The sequence below is a fragment of the Diabrotica undecimpunctata genome, chromosome 1, assembly GCF_040954645.1.
Source record: "Diabrotica undecimpunctata isolate CICGRU chromosome 1, icDiaUnde3, whole genome shotgun sequence".
Taxonomy (NCBI): Eukaryota; Metazoa; Arthropoda; class Insecta; order Coleoptera; family Chrysomelidae; genus Diabrotica; species Diabrotica undecimpunctata.
The window spans coordinates 181,225,270-181,248,980 of NC_092803.1; the positions used below are offsets into that span (position 1 = coordinate 181,225,270).

At 41.4% G+C, this 23,711-nt stretch overlaps 1 protein-coding gene across 1 annotated transcript in view; it reads left to right on the forward strand.

The window, feature by feature from the left end:
* LOC140432651 (uncharacterized) overlaps positions 1-23,711 on the forward strand; it is a 36,007-nt gene extending 12,296 nt beyond the window's left edge. Inside the window, exon 2 of the mRNA XM_072520687.1 lies at positions 1,064-23,711. Within this exon, the coding sequence (XP_072376788.1) occupies positions 1,064-23,581 (22,518 nt within the window). The 3' untranslated portion in view covers positions 23,582-23,711. The remainder of the gene's footprint in view (positions 1-1,063) is intronic.

A 23,711-nucleotide genomic window follows, 5' to 3' on the forward strand; every position in this document is an offset into this window, starting at 1 on the left:
GTTTGGGTTTATGCCAGAAAGAAGGATAACGAATGCCACTTTAAGACAGTTGATAGTGAAATTTTTCCTACACTTCAACAAAACGGCAAGTTACCACAAAATTTTTGGTTTCAACAATATAGAGCACTTCACCATTATTGTCGACAAGTTAGAAAGTTTTTGAATGCTAATTTTACAAATCGATGGATTGGACGTAGAGGAGTCACTGAGTGGTCTGCTCGTTCTCCGGACCTTAACCCATTAGAATTTGTTCTGTGAGGTTATCTAAAATTGCGTGTTTATATTAGGCGATTATTATGTCTGCAGGATTTGAAATAAATAATTATTGATAAATGGGAACTAATACATAGAAAAATGTCTTGTAAAGAATGGTTTACGAATTTAATAATAAGCTTGCAAATTGTCAGCAGGTGAACAGCGAGCATTTTAAATATTTGAAGAATTTTTTTTATTCTCATTGGTCTAGTAACTAAATTTACCTATTCTTTAACTGTAAAATGATTTATTTCTCGTTTTAACAAATTTAATTAAACTGGGTTTATATAAGTTAGGAATATTAAGTTCTTTTAAAATCTGTGGCAATATAAATGGTGTCGCATTTAAATTAAATAAGTCGTATTTCCGAAAAACTGTTAATAAAGTGATAACAAAAAATATGGCGCCAGATTCGTAATATGTCATTGTACTTGCATGCAAAGTTTTATGAATGGCATCTTTTTTCTTTCAAAGATATTCAGTAGGTTCCATAATTTTACTTAAGTCTGTTATTATTGTATATTTTTACAAATACAAATCATTTAGGTTATTTTTTTTAAGTGATTTTTTAATTTAGTGCTTAATTAATATTAAGTTTTATACACACTTTTCTTAACATTTCTTTAATGTTAAGTCTATTCTATATACTTGATAATATACCTAGTTTAATTACTAAACTCATATTAAATAAACTATGTCAAACGTAATTTTCTTAAGCTTATTAGACTCCAAGTATGTACCTAATAAATAATACATAAAACATTTTATTTTGGTAACCCATTAATCTCTGCTCATTTATCTCTTGTAGGTTCCTTCCCAAAGTGAGGAAATATTCAATTGTGGCAACAGAGAATTTATTTGCTATAACGAAACGTTCTTTTACCAGTGCGTTGTTAACGAAGATTTATCTGGAACGTACATTATTGGTGAGCCGCAACCATGCCCGGAAGAACTTTTTTGCTATGATGATTCAGATCTCGAATGTGACGAGTTTCGCCCTGATGCACCCAAAAGAACAACCCGAACTAGCACTGTAAAAACAACATTACCGACTAATCCAACAAACCTTATAACAACTTTATCGACTTTAACCTCAGAAGTTTCTACACATTCAACGGTTTCAACTGAAACTACTACTTCACCATCGATAACGACACAATTTGTAACTAATACCACAAGTGTTACACAGTCACCAACAACAACATCCGAAGAAAACCTATCAACCACTCACTTACAAACTGCCTCAACTTCATCTTTTTCTCCCACTACAAACCAATATATTAATGTCACAACTACTAACCCTAATCAAGAGACAACCGAAGGAATATCGAAGGAGAACACAAGTAGTACTTTTCCAATTATATCAACAAATCCTATATCTTCAACAACTTTACCTACGCCAGTTACAACATCAACGGTGACAGTGAAAAATACAACCGGCGAAGATATTAATTCTAGTCAACCACAATCGTTTACCATAACCACTAGTTCAAATTCAAATTCTGTTGTAACAAATTCTGCACCCGACAAGACAACAGACAGTAATACGGGTCATACCAGCAGCATAGATGATGTTACTACTTCTAACCAACAGTTAGAATCGTCTACTGTAACTACCAGAGTAGAGACAGAATCATCTACTGCAACTACCAATTCACAATCGAGCTCAACTATAACTTCTAGCGTAGAGTCAGAATCATCTACTGCAACTACCAATTCACAATTGAGTTCAACTGCTGTTTCAAGTGAATCTACAGACGATAACCATATAACTGAGAATACTGACAAATTTACTACTACTAGCCAAGCGCAAGAATCTTCCACTGTAGCAAGTTCAACAGCAGTACCAAGTAATTCCACAGAGAATAATACTACAACTGATAATAACGACAATGACACTACAGTAGATGATGTTACTACTACTAGCCAACAAACAGAACCATCTGCCGTGCCAACAAGTTCGCAAGCAAGTTCAACTGCAATTCCAAGTAATTCCACAAAATATAATGATACAAGTAATGATAACGGCAATGACACTACTGTAGATGATGTTACCGCTACTAGCCAACCGACAAAACCATCTGCCGCAACAACTAGTTCTCAAGCAAGTTCAACTACAGTACCAAGCGATTCCACAGAAAATAATAACACAACTGATGATAACGGCAATGACACTACAGTAGATGATGTTACTACCACTAGCCAACCGACAGAACCATCTGCCGTAATAACTAGTTCTCAAGCAAGTTCAACTGCAGTACCAAGCGATTCCACAGAGGATAATAACACAACTGATGATAACGGCAATGACACTACGGTAGACGATGTTACTACTACTAGTCAGCAGACAGAACCATCTGCCGTTACAACTAGTTCTCAAGCAAGTACAACTGCAGTACCCAGCGATTCCACAGACGATAATAACAAAACTGATGATAACGTCAATGACACTACAGTAGATGATGTTACTACTACTAGCCAACCGACAGAACCATCTGCCGTTACAACTAGTTCTCAAGCAAGTACAACTGCAGTACCAAGCGATTCCACAGACGATAATAACACAACTGATGATAACGGCAATGACACTACAATAGATAATGTTACTACTACTAGTCAGCAGACAGAACCATCTGCCGTTACAACTCGTTCTCAAGCAAGTACAACTGCAGTACCAAGCGATTCCACAGACGATAATAACACAACTGATGATAACGGCAATGACACTACGGTAGATGATGTTACTACTACTAGTCAGCAGACAGAACCATCTGCCGTTACAACTAGTTCTCAAGCAAGTACAACTGCAGTAGTAAGCGATTCCACAGACGATAATAACACAACTGATGATAACGGCAATGACACTACGGTAGATGATGTTACTACTACTAGTCAGCAGACAGAACCATCTGCCGTTACAACTAGTTCTCAAGCAAGTACAACTGCAGTACCAAGCGATTCCACAGACGATAATAACACAACTGATGATAACGGCAATGACACTACGATAGATAATGTTACTACTACTAATCAGCAGACAGAACCATCTGCCGTTACAACTAGTTCTCAAGCAAGTACAACTGCAGTACCAAGCGATTCCACAGACGATAATAACACAACTGATGATAACGGCAATGACACTACGGTAGATGATGTTACTACCACTAGTCAGCAGACAGAACCATCTGCCGTTACAACTAGTTCTCAAGCAAGTACAACTGCAGTACCAAGCGATTCCACAGAAGATAATAACACAACTGATGATAACGGCAATGACACTACGGTAGATGATGTTACTACTACTAGTCAGCAGACAGAACCATCTGCCGTTACAACTAGTTCTCAAGTAAGTACAACTGCAGTACCAAGAGATTCCACAGACGATAACACAACTGATGATAACGGCAATAACACTACGGTAGATGATGTTACTACTACTAGTCAGCAGACAGAAACATCTGCCGTTACAACTAGTTCTCAAGCAAGTACTACTGCAGTACCAAGCGATTCCACAGACGATAATAACACAACTGATGATAACGGCAATGACACTACGATAGATATTGTTACTACTACTAGTCAGCAGACAGAACCATCTGCCGTTACAACTAGTTCTCAAGCAAGTACAACTGCAGTACCAAGCGATTCCACAGACGATAATAACACAACTGATGATAACGGCAATGACACTACGGTAGATGATGTTACTACTACTAGTCAGCAGACAGAACCATCTGCCGTTACAACTAGTTCTCAAGCAAGTACAACTGCAGTACCAAGCGATTCCACAGACGATAATAACACAACTGATGATAACGGCAATGACACTACGGTAGATGATGTTACTACTACTAGTCAGCAGACAGAACCAACTGCCGTTACAACTAGTTCTCAAGCAAGTACAACTGCAGTACCAAGCGATTCCACAGACGATAACACAACTGATGATAACGGCAATAACACTACGGTAGATGATGTTACTACTACTAGTCAGCAGACAGAATCATCTGCCGTTACAACTAGTTCTCAAGCAAGTACTACTGCAGTACCAAGCGATTCCACAGACGATAATAACACAACTGATGATAACGGCAATGACACTACGGTAGATGATGTTACTACTACTAGTCAGCAGACAGAACCATCTGCCGTTACAACTAGTTCTCAAGCAAGTACAACTGCAGTACCAAGCGATTCCACAGACGATAATAACACAACTGATGATAACGGCAATGACACTACGGTAGATGATGTTACTACTACTAGTCAGCAGACAGAACCATCTGCCGTTACAACTAGTTCTCAAGCAAGTACAACTGCAGTACCAAGCGATTCCACAGACGATAATAACACAACTGATGATAACGGCAATGACACTACGGTAGATGATGTTACTACTACTAGTCAGCAGACAGAACCATCTGCCGTTACAACTAGTTCTCAAGCAAGTACAACTGCAGTACCAAGCGATTCCACAGACGATAATAACACAACTGATGATAACGGCAATGACACTACGGTAGATAATGTTACTACTACTAATCAACAGACAGAACCATCTGTTGTTACAACTAGTTCTCAAGCAAGTACAACTGCAGTACCAAGCGATTCCACAGACGATAATAACACAACTGATGATAACAGCAATGACACTACGGTAGATAATGTTACTACTACTAGTCAGCAGACAGAACCATCTGCCGTTACAACTAGTTCTCAAGCAAGTACAACTGCAGTACCAAGCGATTCCACAGACGATAATAACACAACTGATGATAATGGCAATGACACTACGGTAGATGATGTTACTACTACTAGTCAGCAGACAGAACCATCTGCTGTTACAACTAGTTCTCAAGCAAGTACAACTGCAGTACCAAGCGATTCCACAGACGATAATAACACAACTGATGATAACGGCAATGACACTACGGTAGATGATGTTACTACTACTAGTCAGCAGACAGAACCATCTGCCGTTACAACTAGTTCTCAAGCAAGTACAACTGCAGTACCAAGCGATTCCACAGACGATAATAACACAACTGATGATAACGGCAATGACACTACAGTAGATGATGTTACTACTACTAGCCAACCGACAGAACCATCTGCCGTTACAACTAGTTCTCAAGCAAGTACAACTGAAGCACCAAGCGATTCCACAGAGGATAATAACACAACTGATGATAACGGCAATGACACTACGGTAGATGATGTTACTACTACTAGTCAGCAGACAGAACCATCTGCCGTTACAACTAGTTCTCAAGCAAGTACAACTGCAGTACCAAGCGATTCCACAGACGATAATAACACAACTGATGATAACGGCAATGACACTACGGTAGATGATGTTACTACTACTAGTCAGCAGACAGAACCATCTGCCGTTACAACTAGGTCTCAAGCAAGTACAACTGCAGTACCCAGCGATTCCACAGACGATAATAACACAACTGATGGTAACGGCAATGACACTGCGGTAGATGATAATACCACTACTGGTCAGCAGACAGAACCATCTACCGTAACAACTACTTCCCAAGCAAGTTCAACTGCAGTACCAAGCGATACCACAGAGGATAGTAACACAACTGATGATAACGGCAATGACACTACGGTAGATGATGTTACTTCTACTAGTCAGCAGACAGAACCATCTGCCGTTACAACTAGTTCTCAAGCAAGTACAACTGCAGTACCAAGCGATTTCACAGACGATAATAACACAACTGATGATAACGGCAATGACACTACGATAGATAATGTTACTACTACAAGTCAGCAGACAGAACCATCTGCCGTTACAACTAGTTCTCAAGCAAGTACAACTGCAGTACCAAGCGATTCCACAGACGATAATAACACAACTGATGATAACGGCAATGACACTACGGTAGATGATGTTACTACTACTAGTCAGCAGACAGAACCATCTGCCGTTACAACTAGGTCTCAAGCAAGTACAACTGCAGTACCAAGCGATTCCACAGACGATAATAACACAACTGATGATAACGGCAATGACACTACGGTAGATGATGTTACTACTACTAGTCAGCAGACAGAACCATCTGCCGTTACAACTAGTTCTCAAGCAAGTACAACTGCAGTACCAAGCGATTCCACAGACGATAATAACACAACTGATGATAACGGCAATGACACTACGGTAGATGATGTTACTACTACTAGTCAGCAGACAGAACCGTCTGCCTTTACAAGTGGTTCTCAAGCAAGTACAACTGCAGTACCAAGCGATTCCACAGACGATAATAACACAACTGATGATAACGGCAATGACACTACGATAGATAATGTTACTACTACTAGTCAGCAGACAGAACCATCTGCCGTTACAACTAGTTCTCAAGCAAGTACAACTGCAGTACCAAGCGATTCCACAGACGATAATAACACAACTGATGATAACGGAAATGACACTACGGTAGATGATGTTACTACTACTAGTCAGCAGACAGAACCATCTGCCGTTACAACTAGTTCTCAAGCAAGTACAACTGCAGTACCAAGCGATTCCACAGACGATAATAACACAACTGATGATAACGGCAATGACACTACGGTAGATGATGTTACTACTACTAGTCAGCAGACAGAACCATCTGCCGTTACAACTAGTTCTCAAGCAAGTACAACTGCAGTACCAAGCGATTCCACAGACGATAATAACACAACTGATGATAACGGCAATGACACTACGGTAGATGATGTTACTACTACTAGTCAGCAGACAGAACCATCTGCCGTTACAACTAGTTCTCAAGCAAGTACAACTGCAGTACCAAGCGATTCCACAGACGATAATAACACAACTGATGATAACGGCAATGACACTACGGTAGATGATGTTACTACTACCAGTCAGCAGACAGAACCATCTGCCGTTACAACTAGTTCTCAAGCAAGTACAACTGCAGTACCAAGCGATTCCACAGACGATAATAACACAACTGATGATAACGGCAATGACACTACGGTAGATGATGTTACTACTACTAGTCAGCAGACAGAACCATCTGCCGTTACAACTAGTTCTCAAGCAAGTACAACTGCAGTACCAAGCGATTCCACAGATGATAATAACACAACTGATGATAACGGCAATGACACTACGGTAGATGATGTTACTACTACTAGTCAGCAGACAGAACCATCTGCCGTTACAACTAGTTCTCAAGCAAGTACAACTGCAGTACCAAGCGATTCCACAGACGATAATAACACAACTGATGATAACGGCAATGACACTACAGTAGATGATGTTACTACTACTAGCCAACCGACAGAACCATCTGCCGTTACAACTAGTTCTCAAGCAAGTACAACTGCAGTACCAAGCGATTCCACAGAGGATAATAACACAACTGATGATAACGGCAATGACACTACGGTAGATGATGTTACTACTACTAGTCAGCAGACAGAACCATCTGCCGTTACAACTAGTTCTCAAGCAAGTACAACTGCAGTACCCAGCGATTCCACAGACGATAATAACACAACTGATGATAACGGCAATGACACTACGGTAGATGATAATACCACTACTGGTCAGCAGACAGAACCATCTGCCGTTACAACTAGTTCTCAAGCAAATACAACTGCAGTACCAAGCGATTCCACAGACGATAATAACACAACTGATGATAACGGCAATGACACTACGGTAGATGATGTTACTACTACTAGTCAGCAGACAGAACCATCTGCCGTTACAACTAGTTCTCAAGCAAGTACAACTGCAGTACCAAGCGATTCCACAGACGATAATAACACAACTGATGATAACGGCAATGACACTACGGTAGATGATGTTACTACTACCAGTCAGCAGACAGAACCATCTGCCGTTACAACTAGTTCTCAAGCAAGTACAACTGCAGTACCAAGCGATTCCACAGACGATAATAACACAACTGATGATAACGGCAATGACACTACGGTAGATGATGTTAATACTACCAGTCAGCAGACAGAACCATCTGCCGTTACAACTAGTTCTCAAGCAAGTACAACTGCAGTACCAAGCGATTCCACAGACGATAATAACACAACTGATGATAACGGCAATGACGCTACGGTAGATGATGTTACTACTACTAGTCAGCAGACAGAACCATCTGCCGTTACAACTAGTTCTCAAGCAAGTACAACTGCAGTACCCAGCGATTCCACAGACGATAATAACACAACTGATGATAACGGCAATGACACTACGGTAGATGATAATACCACTACTGGTCAGCAGACAGAACCATCTGCCGTAACAACTAGTTCCCAAGCAAGTTCAACTGCAGTACCAAGCGATTCCACAGACGATAATAACACAACTGATGATAACGGCAATGACACTACGGTAGATGATGTTACTACTACTAGTCAGCAGACAGAACCATCTGCCGTTACAACTAGTTCTCAAGCAAGTACAACTGCAGTACCAAGCGATTCCACAGACGATAATAACACAACTGATGATAACGGCAATGACACTACGGTAGATGATGTTACTACTACCAGTCAGCAGACAGAACCATCTGCCGTTACAACTAGTTCTCAAGCAAGTACAACTGCAGTACCAAGCGATTCCACAGACGATAATAACACAACTGATGATAACGGCAATGACACTACGGTAGATGATGTTACTACTACTAGTCAGCAGACAGAACCATCTGCCGTTACAACTAGTTCTCAAGCAAGTACAACTGCAGTACCAAGCGATTCCACAGATGATAATAACACAACTGATGATAACGGCAATGACACTACGGTAGATGATGTTACTACTACTAGTCAGCAGACAGAACCATCTGCCGTTACAACTAGTTCTCAAGCAAGTACAACTGCAGTACCAAGCGATTCCACAGACGATAATAACACAACTGATGATAACGGCAATGACACTACAGTAGATGATGTTACTACTACTAGCCAACCGACAGAACCATCTGCCATTACAACTAGTTCTCAAGCAAGTACAACTGCAGTACCAAGCGATTCCACAGAGGATAATAACACAACTGATGATAACGGCAATGACACTACGGTAGATGATGTTACTACTACTAGTCAGCAGACAGAACCATCTGCCGTTACAACTAGTTCTCAAGCAAGTACAACTGCAGTACCCAGCGATTCCACAGACGATAATAACACAACTGATGATAACGGCAATGACACTACGGTAGATGATAATACCACTACTGGTCAGCAGACAGAACCATCTGCCGTTACAACTAGTTCTCAAGCAAATACAACTGCAGTACCAAGCGATTCCACAGACGATAATAACACAACTGATGATAACGGCAATGACACTACGGTAGATGATGTTACTACTACTAGTCAGCAGACAGAACCATCTGCCGTTACAACTAGTTCTCAAGCAAGTACAACTGCAGTACCAAGCGATTCCACAGACGATAATAACACAACTGATGATAACGGCAATGACACTACGGTAGATGATGTTACTACTACCAGTCAGCAGACAGAACCATCTGCCGTTACAACTAGTTCTCAAGCAAGTACAACTGCAGTACCAAGCGATTCCACAGACGATAATAACACAACTGATGATAACGGCAATGACACTACGGTAGATGATGTTAATACTACCAGTCAGCAGACAGAACCATCTGCCGTTACAACTAGTTCTCAAGCAAGTACAACTGCAGTACCAAGCGATTCCACAGACGATAATAACACAACTGATGATAACGGCAATGACGCTACGGTAGATGATGTTACTACTACTAGTCAGCAGACAGAACCATCTGCCGTTACAGCTAGTTCCCAAGCAAGCACAACTGTAGTACCAAGTGATTCCTCAGAGGATAATAACACAACTGATGATAACGGCAATGACACTACAGTAGATGATGTTACTACTACTAGCCAACGGACAGAATCATCTGCCGTTACAACTAGTTCTCAAGCAAGTACAACTGCAGTACCCAGCGATTCCACAGACGATAATAACACAACTGATGATAACGGCAATGACACTACCGTAGATGATAATACCACTACTGGTCAGCAGACAGAACCATCTGCCGTTACAACTAGTTCTCAAGCAAGTACAACTGCAGTACCAAGCGATTCCACAGACGATAATAACACAACTGATGATAACGGCAATGACACTACGGTAGATGATGTTACTACTACTAGTCAGCAGACAGAACCATCTGCCGTTACAGCTAGTTCCCAAGCAAGCACAACTGTAGTACCAAGTGATTCCTCAGAGGATAATAACACAACTGATGATAACGGCAATGACACTACAGTAGATGATGTTACTACTACTAGCCAACGGACAGAACCATCTGCCGTTACAACTAGTTCTCAAGCAAGTACAACTGCAGTACCAAGCGATTCCACAGACGATAATAACACAACTGATGATAACGGCAATGACACTACGGTAGATGATGTTACTACTACTAGTCAGCAGACAGAACCATCTGCCGTTACAACTAGTTCTCAAGCAAGTACAACTGCAGTACCAAGCGATTCCACAGACGATAATAACACAACTGATAATAACGGCAATGACACTACAGTAGATGATGTTACTACTACTAGTCAGCAGACAGAACCATCTGCCGTTACAACTAGGTCTCAAGCAAGTACAACTGCAGTACCAAGCGATTCCACAGACGATAATAACACAACTGATGATAACGGCAATGACACTACGGTAGATGATGTTACTACTACTAGTCAGCAGACAGAACCATCTGCCGTTACAACTAGTTCTCAAGCAAGTACAACTGCAGTACCAAGCGATTCCACAGACGATAATAACACAACTGATGATAACGGCAATGACACTACGGTAGATGATGTTACTACTACTAGTCAGCAGACAGAACCGTCTGCCTTTACAACTGGTTCTCAAGCAAGTACAACTGCAGTACCAAGCGATTCCACAGACGATAATAACACAACTGATGATAACGGCAATGACACTACGATAGATAATGTTACTACTACTAGTCAGCAGACAGAACCATCTGCCGTTACAACTAGTTCTCAAGCAAGTACAACTGCAGTACCAAGCGATTCCACAGACGATAATAACACAACTGATGATAACGGAAATGACACTACGGTAGATGATGTTACTACTACTAGTCAGCAGACAGAACCATCTGCCGTTACAACTAGTTCTCAAGCAAGTACAACTGCAGTACCAAGCGATTCCACAGACGATAATAACACAACTGATGATAACGGCAATGACACTACGGTAGATGATGTTACTACTACTAGTCAGCAGACAGAACCATCTGCCGTTACAACTAGTTCTCAAGCAAGTACAACTGCAGTACCAAGCGATTCCACAGACGATAATAACACAACTGATGATAACGGCAATGACACTACGGTAGATGATGTTACTACTACTAGTCAGCAGACAGAACCATCTGCCGTTACAACTAGTTCTCAAGCAAGTACAACTGCAGTACCAAGCGATTCCACAGACGATAATAACACAACTGATGATAACGGCAATGACACTACGGTAGATGATGTTACTACTACCAGTCAGCAGACAGAACCATCTGCCGTTACAACTAGTTCTCAAGCAAGTACAACTGCAGTACCAAGCGATTCCACAGACGATAATAACACAACTGATGATAACGGCAATGACACTACGGTAGATGATGTTACTACTACTAGTCAGCAGACAGAACCATCTGCCGTTACAACTAGTTCTCAAGCAAGTACAACTGCAGTACCAAGCGATTCCACAGATGATAATAACACAACTGATGATAACGGCAATGACACTACGGTAGATGATGTTACTACTACTAGTCAGCAGACAGAACCATCTGCCGTTACAACTAGTTCTCAAGCAAGTACAACTGCAGTACCAAGCGATTCCACAGACGATAATAACACAACTGATGATAACGGCAATGACACTACAGTAGATGATGTTACTACTACTAGCCAACCGACAGAACCATCTGCCATTACAACTAGTTCTCAAGCAAGTACAACTGCAGTACCAAGCGATTCCACAGAGGATAATAACACAACTGATGATAACGGCAATGACACTACGGTAGATGATGTTACTACTACTAGTCAGCAGACAGAACCATCTGCCGTTACAACTAGTTCTCAAGCAAGTACAACTGCAGTACCCAGCGATTCCACAGACGATAATAACACAACTGATGATAACGGCAATGACACTACGGTAGATGATAATACCACTACTGGTCAGCAGACAGAACCATCTGCCGTTACAACTAGTTCTCAAGCAAATACAACTGCAGTACCAAGCGATTCCACAGACGATAATAACACAACTGATGATAACGGCAATGACACTACGGTAGATGATGTTACTACTACTAGTCAGCAGACAGAACCATCTGCCGTTACAACTAGTTCTCAAGCAAGTACAACTGCAGTACCAAGCGATTCCACAGACGATAATAACACAACTGATGATAACGGCAATGACACTACGGTAGATGATGTTACTACTACCAGTCAGCAGACAGAACCATCTGCCGTTACAACTAGTTCTCAAGCAAGTACAACTGCAGTACCAAGCGATTCCACAGACGATAATAACACAACTGATGATAACGGCAATGACACTACGGTAGATGATGTTAATACTACCAGTCAGCAGACAGAACCATCTGCCGTTACAACTAGTTCTCAAGCAAGTACAACTGCAGTACCAAGCGATTCCACAGACGATAATAACACAACTGATGATAACGGCAATGACGCTACGGTAGATGATGTTACTACTACTAGTCAGCAGACAGAACCATCTGCCGTTACAACTAGTTCTCAAGCAAGTACAACTGCAGTACCCAGCGATTCCACAGACGATAATAACACAACTGATGATAACGGCAATGACACTACGGTAGATGATAATACCACTACTGGTCAGCAGACAGAACCATCTGCCGTAACAACTAGTTCCCAAGCAAGTTCAACTGCAGTACCAAGCGATACCACAGAGGATAGTAACACAACTGATGATAACGGCAATGACACTACGGTAGATGATGTTACTACTACTAGTCAGCAGACAGAACCATCTGCCGTTACAACTAGTTCTCAAGCAAGTACAACTGCAGTACCAAGCGATTCCACAGACGATAATAACACAACTGATGATAACGGCAATGACACTACGGTAGATGATGTTACTACTACTAGTCAGCAGACAGAACTATCTGCCGTTACAACTAGTTCTCAAGCAAGTACAACTGCAGTACCAAGCGATTCCACAGACGATAATAACACAACTGATGATAACGGCAATGACACTACGGTAGATGATGTTACTACTACTAGTCAGCAGACAGAACCATCTGCCGTTACAGCTAGTTCCCAAGCAAGCACAACTGTAGTACCAAGTGATTCCTCAGAGGATAATAACACAACTGATGATAACGGCAATGACACTACAGTAGATGATGTTACTACTACTAGCCAACGGACAGAACCATCTGCCGTTACAACTAGTTCTCAAGCAAGTACAACTGCAGTACCCAGCGATTCCACAGACGATAATAACACAACTGATGATAACGGCAATGACACTACCGTAGATGATAATACCACTACTGGTCAGCAGACAGAACCATCTGCCGTTACAACTAGTTCTCAAGCAAGTACAACTGCAGTACCAAGCGATTCCACAGACGATAATAACACAACTGATGATAACGGCAATGACACTACGGTAGATGATGTTACTACTACTAGTCAGCAGACAGAACCATCTGCCGTTACAGCTAGTTCCCAAGCAAGCACAACTGTAGTACCAAGTGATTCCTCAGAGGATAATAACACAACTGATGATAACGGCAATGACACTACAGTAGATGATGTTACTACTACTAGCCAACGGACAGAACCATCTGCCGTTACAACTAGTTCTCAAGCAAGTACAACTGCAGTACCAAGCGATTCCACAGACGATAATAACACAACTGATGATAACGGCAATGACACTACGGTAGATGATGTTACTACTACTAGTCAGCAGACAGAACCATCTGCCGTTACAACTAGTTCTCAAGCAAGTACAACTGCAGTACCAAGCGATTCCACAGACGATAATAACACAACTGATAATAACGGCAATGACACTACAGTAGATGATGTTACTACTACTAGTCAGCAGACAGAACCATCTGCCGTTACAACTAGTTCTCAAGCAAGTACAACTGCAGTACCAAGCGATTCCACAGACGAAATTAACACAACTGATGATAACGGCAATGACGCTACGGTAGATGATGTTACTACTACTAGTCAGCAGACAGAATCATCTGCCGTTACAACTAGTTCTCAAGCAAGTACAACTGCAGTACCAAGCGATTCCACAGACGATAATAACACAACTGATGATAACGGCAATGACACTACGGTAGATGATGTTACTACTACTAGTCAGCAGACAGAACCATCTGCCGTTACAACTAGTTCTCAAGCAAGTACAACTGCAGTACCAAGCGATTCCACAGACGATAATAACGCAACTGATGATAACGGCAATGACACTACGGTAGATGATGTTACTACTACTAGTCAGCAGACAGAACCATCTGCCGTTACAACTAGTTCTCAAGCAAGTACAACTGCAGTACCAAGCGATTCCACAGACGATAATAACACAACTGATGATAACGGCAATGAAACTACGGTAGATGATGTTACTACTACTAGTCAGCAGACAGAACCATCTGCCGTTACAGCTAGTTCCCAAGCAAGCACAACTGTAGTACCAAGTGATTCCTCAGAGGATAATAACACAACTGATGATAACGGCAATGACACTACAGTAGATGATGTTACTACTACTAGCCAACGGACAGAACCATCTGCCGTTACAACTAGTTCTCAAGCAAGTACAACTGCAGTACCAAGCGATTCCACAGACGATAATAACACAACTGATGATAACGGCAATGACACTACGGTAGATGATGTTACTACTACTAGTCAGCAGACAGAACCATCTGCCGTTACAACTAGTTCTCAAGCAAGTACAACTGCAGTACCAAGCGATTCCACAGACGATAATAACACAACTGATAATAACGGCAATGACACTACAGTAGATGATGTTACTACTACTAGTCAGCAGACAGAACCATCTGCCGTTACAACTAGTTCTCAAGCAAGTACAACTGCAGTACCAAGCGATTCCACAGACGAAATTAACACAACTGATGATAACGGCAATGACGCTACGGTAGATGATGTTACTACTACTAGTCAGCAGACAGAATCATCTGCCGTTACAACTAGTTCTCAAGCAAGTACAACTGCAGTACCAAGCGATTCCACAGACGATAATAACACAACTGATGATAACGGCAATGACACTACGGTAGATGATGTTACTACTACTAGTCAGCAGACAGAACCATCTGCCGTTACAACTAGTTCTCAAGCAAGTACAACTGCAGTACCAAGCGATTCCACAGACGATAATAACGCAACTGATGATAACGGCAATGACACTACGGTAGATGATGTTACTACTACTAGTCAGCAGACAGAACCATCTGCCGTTACAACTAGTTCTCAAGCAAGTACAACTGCAGTACCAAGCGATTCCACAGACGATAATAACACAACTGATGATAACGGCAATGAAACTACGGTAGATGATGTCACTACTACTAGTCAGCAGACAGAACCATCTGCCGTTACAACTAGTTCTCAAGCAAGTACAACTGCAGTACCAAGCGATTCCACAGACGATAATAACACAACTGATGATAACGGCAATGACACTACGGTAGATGATGTTACTACTACTAGTCAGCAGACAGAACCATCTGCCGTTACAACTAGTTCTCAAGCAAGTACAACTGCAGTACCCAGCGATTCCACAGACGATAATAACACAACTGATGATAACGGCAATGACACTACGGTAGATGATAATACCACTACTGTTCAGCAGACAGAACCATCTGCCGTAACAACTAGTTCTCAAGCAAGTACAACTGCAGTACCAAGCGATTCCACAGACGATAATAACACAACTGATGATAACGGCAATGACGCTACGGTAGATGATGTTACTACTACTAGTCAGCAGACAGAATCATCTGCCGTTACAACTAGTTCTCAAGCAAGTACAACTGCAGTACCAAGCGATTCCACAGACGATAATAACACAACTGATGATAACGGCAATGACACTACGGTAGATGATGTTACTACTACTAGTCAGCAGACAGAACCATCTGCCGTTACAACTAGTTCTCAAGCAAGTACAACTGCAGTACCAAGCGATTCCACAGACGATAATAACGCAACTGATGATAACGGCAATGACACTACGGTAGATGATGTTACTACTACTAGTCAGCAGACAGAACCATCTACCGTTACAACTAGTTCTCAAGCAAGTACAACTGCAGTACCAAGCGATTCCACAGACGATAATAACACAACTGATGATAACGGCAATGACACTACGGTAGATGATGTCACTACTACTAGTCAGCAGACAGAACCATCTGCCGTTACAACTAGTTCTCAAGCAAGTACAACTGCAGTACCAAGCGATTCCACAGACGATAATAACACAACTGATGATAATGGCAATGACACTACGGTAGATGATGTTACTACTACTAGTCAGCAGACAGAACCATCTGCAGTTACAACTAGTTCTCAAGCAAGTACAACTGCAGTACCAAACGATTCCACAGACGATAATAACACAACTGATGATAACGGCAATGACACTACGGTAGATGATGTTACTACTACTAGTCAGCAGACAGAACCATCTGCCGTTACAACTAGTTCTCAAGCAAGTACAACTGCAGTACCAAGCGATTCCACAGACGATAATAACACAACTGATGATAACGGCAATGAAACTACGTTAGATGATGTTACTACTACTAGTCAGCAGACAGAACCATCTGCCGTTACAACTAGTTCTCAAGCAAGTACAACTGCAGTACCAAGCGATTCCACAGACGATAATAACACAACTGATGATAATGGCAATGACACTACGGTAGATGATGTTACTACTACTAGTCAGCAGACAGAACCATCTGCAGTTACAACTAGTTCTCAAGCAAGTACAACTGCAGTACCAAACGATTCCACAGACGATAATAACACAACTGATGATAACGGCAATGACACTACGGTAGATGATGTTACTACTACTAGTCAGCAGACAGAACCATCTGCCGTTACAACTAGTTCTCAAGCAAGTACAACTGCAGTACCAAGCGATTCCACAGACGATAATAACACAACTGATGATAACGGCAATGACACTACGGTAGATGATGTTACTACTACTAGTCAGCAGACAGAACCCTCTGCCGTTACAACTAGTTCTCAAGCAGGTACAACTGCAGTACCCAGCGATTCCACAGACGATAATAACACAACTGATGATAACGGCAATGACACTACGGTAGATGATGTTACTACTACTAGTCAGCAGACAAAACCATCTGCCGCTACAACTAGTTCTCAAGCAAGTACAACTGCAGTATCCAGCGATTCCACAGACGATAATAACACAACTGATGATAACGGCAATGACACTACGGTAGATGATGTTACTACTACTAGTCAGCAGACAGAACCATCTGCCGTTACAACTAGTTCTCAAGCAAGTACAACTGCAGTACCCAGCGATTCCACAGAGGATAATAACACAACTGATGATAACGGCAATGACACTACGGTAGATGATGTTACTACTACTAGTCAGCAGACAGAACCATCTGCCGTTACAACTAGTTCTCAAGCAAGTACAACTGCAGTACCAAGCGATTCCACAGACGATAATAACACAACTGATGATAACGGCAATGACACTACGGTAGATGATGTTACTACTACTAGTCAGCAGACAGAACCATCTGCCGTTACAACTAGTTCTCAAGCAAGTACAACTGCAGTACCAAGCGATTCCACAGACGATAATAACACAACTGATGATAACGGCAATGACACTACGGTAGATGATGTTACTACTACTAGTCAGCAGACAGAATTATCTGCCTTTACAACTAGTTCCCAAGCAAGCACAACTGTAGTACCAAGTGATTCCACAGAGGATAATAATACAACTGATGATAACGGCAATGACACTACAGTAGATGATGTTACTACTACTAGCCAACAGACAGAACCATCTGCCGTTACAACTAGTTCTCAAGCAAGTACAACTGCAGTACCAAGCGATTCCACAGAGGATAATAACACAATTGATGATAACGGCAATGACACTACGGTAGATGATGTTACTACTACTAGTCAGCAGACAGAACCATCTGCCGTTACAACTAGTTCTCAAGCAAGTACAACTGCAGTACCCAGCGATTCCACAGACGACAATAACACAACTGATGATAACGGCAATGACACTACGGTAGATGATGTTACTACTACTAGCCAACCGACAGAACCATCTGCCGTTACAACTAGTTCTCAAGCAAGTACAACTGCAGTATCCAGCGATTCCACAGACGATAATAACACAACTAATGATAACGGCAATGACACAACAGTAGATGTTGTTACTACCACTAACCAACCGACAGAACCATCTGCCGTAACAACTAGTTCTCAAGCAAGTTCAACTGATGTTACTACTACTAGTCAGCAGACAGAAACATCTGATGTTACAACTAGTTCTGAAGCAAGTTCAACTGCAGTACCAAGCGATTCCACAGAGGATAATAATACAACTGATGATAACGGCAATGACACTACGGTAGATGATGTTACTACTACTAGTCAGCAGACAGAACCATCTGCCGTTACAACTAGTTCTCAAGCAAGTACAACTGCAGTACCAAGCGATTCCACAGACGATAATAACACAACTGATGATAACGGCAATGCCACTACGGTAGATGATGTTACTACTACTAGTCAGCAGACAGAACCATCTGCCGCTACAACTAGTTCTAAAGCAAGTACAACTGCAGTATCCAGCGATTCCACAGACGATAATAACACAACTGATGATAACGGCAATGACACTACGGTAGATGATGTTACTACTACTAGTCAGCAGACAGAACCATCTGCCGTTACAACTAGTTCTCAAGCAGGTACAACTGCAGTACCCAGCGATTCCACAGACGGTAATAACACAACTGATGATAACGGCAATGACACTACGGTAGATGATGTTACTACTACTAGTCAGCAGACAGAACCATCTGCCGCTACAACTAGTTCTCAAGCAAGTACAACTGCAGTATCCAGCGATTCCACAGACGATAATAACACAACTGATGATAACGGCAATGACACTACGGTAGATGATGTTACTACTACTAGTCAGCAGACAGAACCATCTGCCGTTACAACTAGTTCTCAAGCAAGTACAACTGCAGTACCCAGCGATTCCACAGACGATAATAACACAACTGATGATAACGGCAATGACACTACGGTAGATGATGTTACTACTACTAGTCAGCAGACAGAACCATCTGCCGTTACAACTAGTTCTCAAGCAAGTACAACTGCAGTACCAAGCGATTCCACAGACGATAATAACACAACTGATGATAACGGCAATGACACTACGGTAGATGATGTTACTACTACTAGTCAGCAGACAGAACCATCTGCCGTTACAACTAGTTCTCAAGCAAGTACAACTGCAGTACCAAGCGATTCCACAGACGATAATAACACAACTGATGATAACGGCAATGACACTACGGTAGATGATGTTACTACTACTAGTCAGCAGACAGAACCATCTGCCGTTACAACTAGTTCTCAAGCAAGTACAACTGCAGTACCAAGCGATTCCACAGACGATAATAACACAACTGATGATAACGGCAATGACACTACGGTAGATGATGTTACTACTACTAGTCAGCAGACAGAACCATCTGCCGTTACAACTAGTTTTCAAGCAAGTACAACTGCAGTACCAGGCGATTCCACAGAGGATAATAACACAACTGATGATAACGGCAATGATACTACGGTAGATGATGTTACTACTACTAGTCAGCAGACAGAACCATCTGCCGTTACAACTAGTTTTCAAGCAAGTACAACTGCAGTACCAGGCGATTCCACAGAGGATAATAACACAACTGATGATAACGGCAATGATACTACGGTAGATGATGTTACTACTACTAGTCAGCAGACAGAACCATCTGCCGTTACAACTAGTTCTCAAGCAGGTACAACTGCAGTACCCAGCGATTCCACAGACGATAATAACACAACTGATGATAACGGCAATGACACTACAGTAGATGATGTTACTACTACTAGCCAACCGACAGAACCATCTGCCGTTACAACTAGTTCTCAAGCAAGTACAACTGCAGTACCAAGCGATTCCACAGAGGATAATAACACAACTGATGATAACGGCAATGACACTACGGTAGATGATGTTACTACTACTAGTCAGCAGACAGAACCATCTGCCGTTACAACTAGTTCTCAAGCAAGTACAACTGCAGTACCCAGCGATTCCACAGACGATAATAACACAACTGATGATAACGGCAATGACACTACGGTAGATGATGTTACTACTACTAGTCAGCAGACAGAACCATCTGCCGTTACAACTAGTTCTCAAGCAAGTACAACTGCAGTACCAAGCGATTCCACAGACTATAATAACACAACTGATGATAACAGCAATGACACTACGGTAGATGATGTTACTACTACTAGTCAGCAGACAGAACCATCTGCCGTTACAACTAGTTCTCAAGCAAGTACAACTGCAGTACCAAGCGATTCCACAGACGATAATAACACAACTGATGATAACGGCAATGACACTACGGTAGATGATGTTACTACTACTAGCCAACAGACAGAACCATCTGCCGTTACAACTAGTTCTCAAGCAAGTACAACTGCAGTACCAAGCGATTCCACAGAGGATAATAACACAATTGATGATAACGGCAATGACACTACGGTAGATGATGTTACTACTACTAGTCAGCAGACAGAACCATCTGCCGTTACAACTAGTTCTCAAGCAAGTACAACTGCAGTACCCAGCGATTCCACAGACGATAATAACACAACTGATGATAACGGCAATGACACTACGGTAGATGATGTTACTACTACTAGCCAACCGACAGAACCATCTGCCGTTACAACTAGTTCTCAAGCAAGTACAACTGCAGTATCCAGCGATTCCACAGACGATAATAACACAACTGATGATAACGGCAATGACACTACACTAGATGATGTTACTACTACTAGCCAAGCGACAGAACCATCTGCCGTTACAACTAGTTCTCAAGCAAGTACAACTGCAGTACCAAGCGATTCCACAGAGGATAATAACACAACTAATGATAACGGCAATGACACAACAGTAGATGTTGTTACTACCACTAACCAACCGACAGAACCATCTGCCGTAACAACTAGTTCTCAAGCAAGTTCAACTGATGTTACTACTACTAGTCAGCAGACAGAAACAACTGATGTTACAACTAGTTCTGAAGCAAGTTCAACTGCAGTACCAAGCGATTCCACAGAGGATAATAATACAACTAATGATAACGGCAATGACACTACGGTAGACGGTGTTACTACTACTAGTCAGCAGACAGAACCATCTGCCGTTACAACTAATTGTCAAGCGAGTACAACTGCAGTACCAAGCGATTCCACAGATGATAATAACACAACTGATGATAACGGCAATGACACTACGGTAGATAATGTTACTACTACTAGTCAGCAGACAGAACCATCTGCCGTTACAACTAGTTCCCAAGCAAGTACCACTGTAGTACCAAGCGATTTCACAGAGGATAATAATACAACTGATGATAAAGGCAATGACACTACAGTAGATGATGTTACTACCACTAGCCAATCGACAGAACCATCTGCCGGAACAACTAGTTCTCAAGCAAGTACAACTGCAGTACCAAGCGATTCCACAGACGATAATAACACAACTGATAATAAGGGCAATGACACTACGGTAGATGATGTTACTACTACTATCCAACCGACAGAACCATCTGCCGTTACAACTGGTTTTACTGGTTCTAGCGAACAACTAGAAACTTCTACCAGAACGAGTAGGACCCAAGAATTCTCAACATCGGCTGCTAGTACTAAGAGCACACAAGGTGATATTACGTTTAGTCAGTTTCCTGTTACTGATTCGCCTTCTGTGACCACTAGCTCGATTATTACGTCGTCAGCGGGATCAACTATCGTTATACCTACTGGTAGCAAGACTGATCAAGAAGTCTCGGTTACTACTTCAAGTGTTACATCACCGAATAACTTTTCTGAACCGACTGACTACCCTCTAGATTTTGTTTGTATTAAATCAGGAAAATTTGCTCACCCTCTAGATTGCAACAAGTATTATCTATGTGTAGATACAGTTTTGGGTACATTGAAATATTTGTTAGAGTGTCCAATTGGTACCTTATATGATGCAGACAATGAAGTGTGCAGTATCAGACCTGTACAATGTCCAGGAGAGAAAAAGTTAAAATGCGAAATGGAGGGTACTTTCCAACATCCCACAAACTGTAGTCGATATTATGATTGTATTTGGGATTGGGTAGAAGATAAGTACCATATAAGGCAACATTTATGTCCATCAGGTTTTAGTATTGATTTGAATACATTGAAATGTGTTGCATCCTCTTGTGGTCAAACAACAGAATCTACTGTATTTCCTTCTGAAAGCACAACAACAAAAAACGACGGCTTTAAATGTGTCTCCCCCGGGATTTATCCCGATCCCATGAGCTGCAATTCATACCATGTTTGTGTTCCTATAATAAATGATATAATAGATATACCTATGCATTGTCCAAAAGACTCCAATTTTGACTCATATACCAAACTTTGTACGAAAGATCCTGTTCAATGTCCAAATGAAACACCCTTAGTCTGCAGGTCTGTTGGTACTTTTGCCCATCCTAAAGATTGTAATCGGTACTACACTTGTAGACGAAAAAATTCTAGTAATGACTACGAGATTCATCAGTTTAAATGTCCTCCGTTTAGCTCGTTTAATCCGAAGTTAGGTATTTGTGTAGCATCCTTTAATTGTAATAGAGACTTGGATATTACCTGCTCTGTACCTGGACGTTTTCCTGTAAATGGAAGTTGCAAGGAATACTATGAATGCCAGTATCACAATGGAGTACTTACTCCAAGAGTACAAACATGTGGACTGTTTAAATTATATGATAAAATACAAAAGAGATGTAGACGTGAATGTTTTGTGTTTTGTTGAAAAGCATTTAACAATATATCCATAATTCCTAATAATAGTTTTAGAGCTATTGTATTGTATGGAATTATATATGTATACTTTATTTGATATCGAAGATAATATTTTGTAAATAAAATCATAAATGTATGAA